The sequence below is a fragment of the Sciurus carolinensis genome, chromosome 18 (assembly GCF_902686445.1).
Source record: "Sciurus carolinensis chromosome 18, mSciCar1.2, whole genome shotgun sequence".
Lineage (NCBI taxonomy): Eukaryota > Metazoa > Chordata > Mammalia > Rodentia > Sciuridae > Sciurus > Sciurus carolinensis.
In genome coordinates, this window is record NC_062230.1 from 24,291,766 (window position 1) to 24,301,793 (window position 10,028).

The 10,028-nt window shown below is 48.2% G+C and overlaps 1 protein-coding gene across 1 annotated transcript in view; it reads right to left on the minus strand.

Moving 5' to 3' along the window:
* Prkcb (protein kinase C beta) overlaps positions 1–8,445 on the minus strand; it is a 306,315-nt gene extending 297,870 nt beyond the window's left edge. The window contains 2 exon segments of the mRNA XM_047533405.1: positions 7,004–7,035; positions 8,043–8,445. Of these exon segments, the coding sequence (XP_047389361.1) occupies positions 7,004–7,035; positions 8,043–8,215 (205 nt within the window). The 5' untranslated portion in view covers positions 8,216–8,445.
* Positions 8,446–10,028: the final 1,583 nt, after the last annotated feature.

Consider the following 10,028-nt stretch of genomic DNA (forward strand, 5'->3'; position numbering starts at 1 on the left):
GTCAAAGGAATGATGTACAGTACACCAGGGAGAGAACCAGGGTGAGGGGCGTATCTGCGAGTAACACGAGTCATCCTGGGCCCCTGGGAACTGACGCTCCACTCTGCTCTGCTCTGCTCTGCTCTTTCTTTCTATTTATTTTCTGACTATTGGCTCAGACTTGCTCTTTCACCTCTGAAACAGTCTTATATTTCAGCTTTAGAACAGTCACCTCAAACTGCAAGCCCTGGAAGTAAAAAATTTAAAAAAAGGAAAGTCCGTTCATTATCTGAGTTCCTAACTAAGAAGAGATGAAGTTCCGTGTCACTCTGGAAAGCCATCGTGAGTAGCCCTCTAGTGCTGCCCAGGACTCCGCTTACAGCCACGGCACAAGAAAAGGCTCAGCTCCTCCACAGAATGTCACAAAGATAAGCCACTTGCACATCTTTATCCAGCATATGAGCAGTTTCACAGTGTAGACTTTTAGCTCTAGACTCTGATAATGCAGGCTTTTTCCACTTACCTCAGAGAATAAGAACTTGGAATACTGTTTTTTTAATTCCCAGACCAAAGAATGTCCCAGCTCCACCTCCAGTCATTACCTAGGTTGGTCTCCCATTATACATTCTCATAGCACCTAATAAATTTCCTCCAAAATACTTAACACAAGTGAAATTAAATCTTGGTGCAATGATTTGTAGAAAACCTCATCTTCCATCACTGTAAGCTCCATGACAGTCGAGATCATCCTAAAAGCTTTCACCACTGTTTCCTGACATCAAAAAGTAATTCCTGACATATACAACTTAATCGGTGAATGCTCTTTAGAAAGATGGATGGATGGGTGGATGGATGGATAGATGGATGGAAGATGGATGGATGGATGGATGGATGGATGGAAAGATGGATGGATGGATGGATGGATGGATGGATGGATGGAAAGATGGATGGATGGATGGGTGGATGGATGGATGGATGGATGGATGGACAGATGGATGGATGGATGGATGGATGGATGGATGGATGAATGGAAAGATGGATGGATGGATGGATGGATGGATGGATGGATGGATGGACAGATGGATGGATGGATGGATGGATGGATGAATGGAAAGATGGATGGATGGATGGATGGATGGATGGATGGATGAATGGAAAGATGGATGGATGGGTGGATGGATGGATGGATGGATGGATGGATGAATGGAAAGATGGATGGATGGGTGGATGGATGGATGGATGGATGGATGGATGGATGGACAGATGGATGGATAGATGAATGGATGGTGGATAGATGGACGAATAAATGGAAGGATGAGTAAGTGGGAAACTGCATGTATGTGGTGAAAAGACAACTTTCCTGCCAGAGTTTCAAAGAGCCATCACACTTCAAAATGCCATATGTAAACACTTTGTACGCTGTATTCTCTATAAAAAGGCTGACATCCTATTTATGAAATATACAATTTCAATGGAGAAATAAGATGAATGAAGCCAAAGAACACATGATATTACACCAAGTGCCAAAAATGATAAGGGTTCAAGCCTTTGAAGACATCATCCAGAGCTGGTGCACGTTTCAGGGGATCCTCCTGTGCACCCAAGAACTAACTGGATTACAGAATCAAAAGACCAAATCATGGATTTAAAATTATACTCCATAATTTAATTTAGATAAACAGTTGAAAAGTATCAAAAGGAGATGCCTATTTTCCGAATTATGATGTAATGATCTATTTACATATGTGTGCATGCATGCATGTGTGTATGTGAGGCTATGGGTAGGGACAGAGACAGACACAGAGAAAGAGAGTGTAGAGCACAGCAAGAATGTGCACAAATCATTTCCAAACCCCAAGTTCATTTCTTGACCAATTACCTTCTCCTCTATGTTTTTCTCTATTGACCTTGATACATTTTAAACATGACACAGCTGGTTCTGGGCAGTACCTGGAGTATCACTAGTATTGGAAATAATATATTTTTAATTAGTTTCTAAGAACCTGTATTTCATATCAACTAGATTTTCAAAGGTCATATTTTCCATATTTACTTAGAAAGGCATTCTGTTGCTCAGTGACAAAGCTTCAAGCTTCCCTGGAGTGCTCTACAGCTCAAAATGAATTTTCTGTTGCCTCTCCAACAAATCAGCCCTCCTGTTTAAGACCCAGTGTTAACCCACTCAAAAGATTCTTATTTCAATTGGGACATTGAGCCTGAAATCCCACTTCAGGTGGCTCTTTTCAAGCCAAACTATCAAACACAATCAAAAGGCTTATCTGTCTTTTATCTGCATGGAAACCCCCAGGAGCCATTCAGAATAAGCCAACAGGTGGGTGGAGCTGGCTCACAGGCCTCTGGGATTGAAGGTGTCCAACAACTTGTAGCCTGACTTAGTAATTTTTTAATGGCCTTCTTTAGGATTTTACTGAGAAAGTTCAACCTGAAATGCACAGTGTTATATTATAAATTCATAGGGAAAACTATGCCCAAAATAAAATTAACCTTTGATTCACTTTTAACGTGTGTGTGTGTGTGTGTGTGTGTGTGTGTGTGTGTTGTGGTTGTTGTTGGGGATTGAACCTAAGACCTTGCACATGCCAGGCAAATGCCCGACCACTGACCTACACTTCCAACTCTCATTCATCTTAGATTATATTTTTTAAAAAATTCTAACCTATATGTGCTAACTACACACTAAAAGAAGCTTCCGTTCTAAAGGGTTGCTATTTGGTGGAAACAAATACAACTGTTTAGGTTCATGTAATACTTTAGGGTTTACAATAATTTCAATTAGAAACTTAGAAAAGATGTTTTGAATCTACACAGGAAAGGGAAGAGCTGACTTACTAATCATAATCATCAGTTTTAGCTCTTCAGAGTCAGAAAATGAGTGCCCTGGGGTTTTTCTAGAGTCCATGGTGAGTTCAGATCTTTCTCACAAGGAAAGATGATGCTAACCAAGCCAAGCTCTTCAGGTCCAGACACTGAACTGCGTCCTCGCTGGTGTACCTCAAAGCCTATGGAGAGACACACCTAATAAGAAAACCCATCGAAGCACATGAAAACAGGCACAGTCATTTAGTGAGTTCCAGAATGAACTCTTTCCCACTTTGACACACTTTCCTATCACTATTCAGTAACAATGGTCATCTCACTTAAAGCCATTAATACTTACGGAGGACATTTCTCCTGCCTGGCCTCATTCCTCCTCCCCATCACCCTATAAAGTAGGCATTAGTAGCCCCATTTTACAGATGAGGAGACCAAGGTTACAACAAGGTGGGCGATTTGCCCAGGGTCACACAGTGAGTAGGTGGCAGATCAGAAATTTGAGCCCACTTCCCCTGACTCTAATCTCATGTTATGAATTTTGGATCTTTATATTTTACTGCATATTTCTACTGAAGTGACTTTCTTATAAATAAATAAATAAATAAATAAATAAATAAATAAATATTTTCTCTGCCGAACTGCAAAATCTTCTTGGGATGAGGGGGGAATTCCACCCAAGGGCTTGTCTCAATTATAATCAAAGCACAAGTGCAGGTTCTAGGCTCTTCTGCAGAATGCCACTGAGAGAAGTCTGCTTGTGTAAGGGATCCCACTTCTAATCCTGAATGTGGGCAATTTCACAAGAGGGATCCTCAGTGCCCTGTCACCAGAAGCATTCTTGAACTACCTCACCGAGTGTGGTTTTATTAAAAAGAGAGTGAAAACAAAAAGGGAGAAATTATGTAGCAGTCAACTCAAGAGTTTTGCCCTCTAGCAGCACAAAAGCAAGAAAATCTATTCTTAAGCTCCCCTAAGCACATAAAAATCCATAATTTCCCATGGTTTGTGAACTTTCCGTATTTTCACTCCCAGCTCATACCTACATCCCCAATTTCCATGACAGCCTAATGGGGCATGGGGGCTGTTCTCAATGGCCTCTTGGCCTTATGATCATCCCACACATCTCCTACTCAAGAATGGCAGAGGGTTTATCCTCTCCATGTATCTACTTTTGAAATGGAAACTCCCCTCCCCCAGCTCTTCGCTGGGAACGTGGCCACCTGAATTTCCCACAGGCTCCCTTGCGGCAGGTGTGGCTATATGATCAAGTTCTAGCCGAGAGGATACAGGCAGAAGTATCTGGAGATAACTTCCACAAGTGACCCTGACCCTGACCCTGACCCTGCTTCCTACTGGCCGAAAGAAGCATGTGAGGACTGCAGAGTCTAGCATCATTCTACGAGATAACTGTCACTCCCTAGGGATGATAGAGTAGAAAGTTCAAAGGCACAGAAGGACCTAGGCTCTGGACTGTTGACTTAGGTGAAAAAATAAAGCCTAATGTATTTTCTATTAAAATGTTGATCCCATTCTAAGTAGATTCACTTTAAGAGGAAATATCTGGTACCAAAAATAATCAGATAAGAAGGTGCTCCTCTGTGATTCCAGAAATTAATCCCAGGCAATGCTCAATACCAGGGATAAACTTCCCTCCTTCCCGGATGTACCCCATCCTAAGCACCTCGATTTCAGGGGCTGCCAATCTGTCCCACCCACTCTCTTCTCCTCCCCACTCCAACCCAAGTGAAATACATGGTCAAAGCAGCAACCCAGGAAGACCACATGTTCACAACTGAACTTGGACTCTTACCTAGCCGACAGTTCCACAGCAAAGCAACCCTACAGAGTCAGTCTTCTCACGCACCAGCTGCCCTACCACGGAGGTTAGTTTGGAGACCATCTTAGCAGTTGATTGTTTTCTGAGAGGTCATTCTGTACCACTCAGAATGCTCAATGTCTCATTGGAGCATCTTAAATAATGCCACCACTTAGAGCTGTTCAGCAACTCTAAAGGTAGGCACTGTCATTGGCCCCATGTCACAGATAAGGAATCTGAAGTACAGAGAAGCTAATAAGTCTCAAAGCCATGATTCAACCCCACACTAACTTACCTGGTAGCCTATGCACATGCCCACAGCATGACAGGAAGAAAGATGATTAAAAAAAAAAAAAAAGTGGGCCAGTTGCAGTGGCGCATGCCTCTAACCCCTCAGGAGGCTGAGACAGGAGGATTGAGAGTTCAAAGTCAGCCTCAGCATCTTAGCAAGGCCCTAAGCAACTTAGTAAGGCCCTGTCTCAAAATAAAATATAAAAAGGGCTGGGGATGTAGTTCGGTGGTTAAGTGCCCCTGGGTTCAATCCCTACTGCAAAAATAAAGAAATAAATAAAAAGAAAGGCACTCCTATCTCTAAAGTGTCCATACTTCATTAGAAATTTTAATTTTTTTTTTTTCTCATTACATCAGAAAATTCCCTTCATTTTCCAGGCTGTGAACAAAAGGATCTCCTGCTTCTGATGTGCCATCCCCACGCATTCCAAAGTGACTTTCCCAGCCATCAATAATGGCAGAGCTTGCAGCTCAGGAGAGCAGCAGCAAAAATGTTTAAAAGTCACCCCTGACCTCAGCAAGAGACAAAGACAGAAACCCATTTGTGGAATTGAAAGGCCATCTCAAAGAAGAAATGACACATCCGGGCACCCACGGGCCATTGGTATTTTCTTCGAGGGGGTTAGACAAAGTTCTAGAAAGCAATTCAAGTCGTTTGCACCTGGGCCCAAGTGTTTGCCATTTAAAGGGATTTGGGAAGTCCTCTGGTGGCTTCATGAGATGGTGCTCCAAATCTTGGTAAGAGAGGCAGGGAAGGTCTAGAAGTCTCCCTGGTTGAGTCTGTCCTGCCCCAGATATCAGAAAAGAGCTAACATCTCAGAGGACAGCAGTACCATGCTCCAGGCTAGCCCTGCACACAACTCACAATGCCACCTCCCCTCACCAGGGGTCGCTTCCCTTCTTCCTGGAGAGTTGAGGCAACCAGCACACGGTGATCAGGGCTAAGTCCTATTTCAGACCCCAATCACTCAAGTGCTTTCTTCTCCTAGTCTGAACTCAGAGCACCAGGAGGGTCACATAGCAGAAATGTGACATTCTTCACCAAACCCAACTGCGCTGGCCTAAAAGTGGGGGTGGAGGGGGCACAAACAAATTTTCCAGACCAGAGGTTTCCAATTCAAAGACCTACAGGGCCCAAAAAAGTGGATGAAGCAGGCCAGGGTGGAAATGGACCGAGACAAAATGGTGAATGTGTGCCCAGTCTACAAAAACAGCTGCCCTCGGTTCCAGATGATTGCTCTAACATCAGAATGAGACCATTTCTCAGCAAAGTTGAAGTTGGAAATTCAGATGTATGTGAAACCTCTCAGTTCTAAAATGCCGACATCTAATTCACAAAATGTTTAAAGATATCCTAGGGGATAAACAAGTCCTTAGAGGAGATGGCTTTGGGGAGCCCATTTATAATCCCAGAGACCACCAAGGTCACTGTACACCCGATCAAGATAGGTTGGACACGCCAGGCTAGAGTCAAGGGTCTCAAACTGGATTCAAGGACCCAGGTAACCAATCACTTGGAGTCTTTCCTGTTTCTACCCAGAAGATAGAAAGAACCATTTAAACGCAGATCTGAGAGGCACCCCATCTGGAACCACCTCTTTCAGAGGAGGAGGAGGCCCAGGGGATACCACAGTTGCTGTTCTAGGGGATGGGCCATCTGCAGAGGAGGTGGCCACCTGCTGAGACCTCTGCAAAGCAGGAAAAGCAGCGAAACTTCACTGTGAGGTGAGGAAGGGCAATGAGCGGCAAAAGGGGCAAGAAAGGGTCCTCCCCAAGCAGGATGGGCAACACCAAGACAGATTCAGGAGACCCCTTTCCACGCTTCCACTGTGGGAAGGGAGAAGGGGTGGAAGCACTTCCTTGATTTTTAGGGCCTCCAGCTCGACCAGGCTTTCCTGGATGAAGCATCACTGTCCCATACACATACATCCCCTAAAAGGACCCTTTTATGGTGAAGAATTCCTAGCCTGGGAGGTCACTCTGACAGAAGGGATTCCTCGCGTTCTACTAACTCAATCACTTCTGTAAATTCTCTTTCACCTTCTCATTCCACAAACGGCATCCCAGAGCCCCAGAGCCTACCTTGACACTGGAATCCTTGCTTCCCGAAGCCCCTGCAAAAGCAGAAGGATGCATGTCAGCCTGAGGGGCCCAGACACCGGTTAGTTCTCCCAGTCAGCCTCTTCCCCTGCCCTCTACGCCAGGTGCAATCTCCCAGTCACAACCAGGTGCCCAACAACCTTCCGCCTTGGGGAGGTGGGTGTAGGTGGGAACTCGGCGGTAACCCACAACTCCCGTCACCCGGGCAGAAGAGAGGGGACTGCGACCACCAGGTGGCGGGATGGGGGCGTGGGTGGGGGTGAGCATTTCCGTTGGGGTGGGGGCGGAAGACAGGCAGAAGACCTGCCCGTAGAGACGTCCCGAGTGCCCTAGGGAAAGAGAAGAAATAAAGACCCATCCAGAGGAAGGAGGAGAGGGACCCCCGGAGCAGCGGCGGAGTCCCCTGGGGGACTAGGAAAGTGAAAAGGACACCCGATGCCTGGAGGGACAAGGAGAAGAAAGAGGCCCCCCCGCAGTGATGCGAGGGGGAGAACTGATCAGTAGAAAGGGAACCCAGGTCCTCGGGGAGGCGCAATAAAAGATAACACAGGGCGCTGCTCCGGAGACACCCAGGAGGAAAGGATGTCCCGTGCCCGCAGGGAGATAGAGAAAGGAGGGGTGGGGATTAGGGCGACTCGAGCCCGGAAGAAAGCAGAGCGGTAGGGAACCCCAGGAGAGAGAGCACCCGAGGGGCTGCCCTGCGGAGGTGGGACAGACACCCCGTGCTCCGAGCCAGGTGGCGAAAAAGCTCCCGTGACGCTGCCCGTAGATGCTCTGGAGGCGACTGGGGGTAAGAGAGGGCAAGAGGTGCCTCCCGGCCGGCCGTCTGAGACCAGAGGACAGGGCACCTGCGGGACAGTCCATCAGGGAGTTCAGGGCAGAATGGTCCAGGGGAGAGCCTGAGGATGAGGGGTACCGGCGTGGCTTCTCCCTCGGGAGCCCGGGGCTCGGAGAGGGGTCCCCGCGTGCAGCACTGCCCTCGGGGGGCCCGGGAAGGTGCCCTGCGCCGGCGCGCTCTCACCAGATGAAGTCGGTGCAGTGGCTGCAGAAGGTGGGCTGCTTGAAGAAGCGGGCGGTGAATTTGTGGTTCTTCACCTCGTGCACGTTCTTTTGCCGGAGGGCGCCTTTGCGGGCGAAGCGCACGGTGCTCTCCTCGCCCTCGTTCGGCGGCGGCCCCGCAGCCGGGTCAGCCATCTTGCGCGCGGGGAGCGGGAGCCCGAGAGGTGCCGGCCCCGGGGCCGCGGGACCGCGGGCTGCGGGGCCCGGAAGGCGCGGGAGGAGGCGGCCGCTGCTGCCGCCCGGGGCCGCGGGCGCTTCCCCTGCGCCGGCTCTGGCGGCGGCCGCGCGCGGAGCTGGGCTGTCACTCGCCCAGCTGCTGCCGCTGGTCCAGCTGCGCTTGGCACCGCTGGCCCCAGCTGCGGGGGAGGGAGGCGGAGCCACGGGAAGGCTCCGCCTCCCTCATTTGCATCGCGCCCAGGCCCCGCCCAACGCCGCCAGCTGCTTTACATATTGGCACCCCCCGCGGCTGCCGGCCTCCCAGCAAAGTGTTAGCCGCAGCGCTGCGGCGCGGGGACCGCAGCCTGTGTTCTTCAGATCCGAGCCTCGCCCCCTACCCAGTCTTCGGTCCGGGTTTGCTTTAAGGAGATGAGCACCTCGGTGCCTCCGCCCCAGGGAGTACCCAAAGCGGAAGGACCTTGGGGGATTGGGAGGGGGAGAAGGGGAGCCGAGGGCCCAGCAGATTCCACCCTGGCCTCTGCGGAGAGGCTGGTACCCATCCACCCATCCATCCCATTGGTCATTCTGCACGCGTCTCCTGGAGGGATGGGCTCTCTCTGTCACTCATCCGGAAAGGCCTGTGGCTCCACACCCTTACACACACATACATCCACACGTTCTGCAGAGGTAGGGGAGGAGCGATCTTTGTTTTATATATATCTAACTCCACCACAAAGAAGATTCTTGGGTTTGCTTGCCAGAATATTTAGAAGAGAGCTCCCTATCTTCTGTTCTTCCCTTCCACAAAGAGACTCCGTTTCCTCAACTGTAAAATGGGGCTAATAGAGAAATTTAATAGTTCAGTGTTTCCCCAAATTTAATTCACTTGGGACCCAGCTTTACAAATTCTAATATTTGTGCACCAATTTTTTTTACAAGTCTATCTGGTTTGATCTATTCGTATTTGAGTAACAAGAGTTATTATGAAAACCTCTCCGGTTACTCTCATGTGCCCAAAGCATCTAAGACAGAGGCCTTCTTTTACCTGCTAAGAGAAAAGATTGGCAAGCGTTGGAGAGATGCTCAAGACACAACAGTGAACAACTGGACTCCTTGCTTGATGCATCCTGAAAGATAGGGACGTAACTAAGAGGGCGGCAATTGTCTAGAGGTGCAACTGGGAGTCATTCAAGGCCCTTCCATACCCTACCCTTTATCACTCCAACCCCCATCATGCCCTACACTCGGAATGAGCACTGCATTGGACAACAAACTCCTTCAGTTGACCTAGATGCTGTGATAGAGGGAGCTGCTCACCCTCATGTCACCAGGTGTTCAGCTCAGAGTCTGACACCTAAGAGCCAAATAAATATGAAGGAGTGGGTGAACACGTGAGTGAATGAAAACTTAAAAGACAGCACCTGTTTATCCCTACCCATGCCCCATAGATGTTCCAAGACAATAAGCCTCAAGTGCTTGATGGGTGTTAGGTGCTGGTGCTGTCTTATTTAGTCCCAACAACAACCCTATGTAGATTCAGCAAGTCTCATTATGGATAAGGATAGTGCAGCGTGCGTGGCGTGATTAAGATATACACCCACCATCACATGGTTGCAGAATGGTGGTTGGATTTTCCTAACTACAAAGCGCATGGATGACAAAGGGGTAAACCTGAGTAGTGATAGGAATTGGGTCCCATTATGACAATTTTGCCTGGAAGCAACTGAGTGGTAAGTCATTATTAGGTAGCATGTGGAGCACCATGGCTATAATAATAGAATGTCCTTCCCTT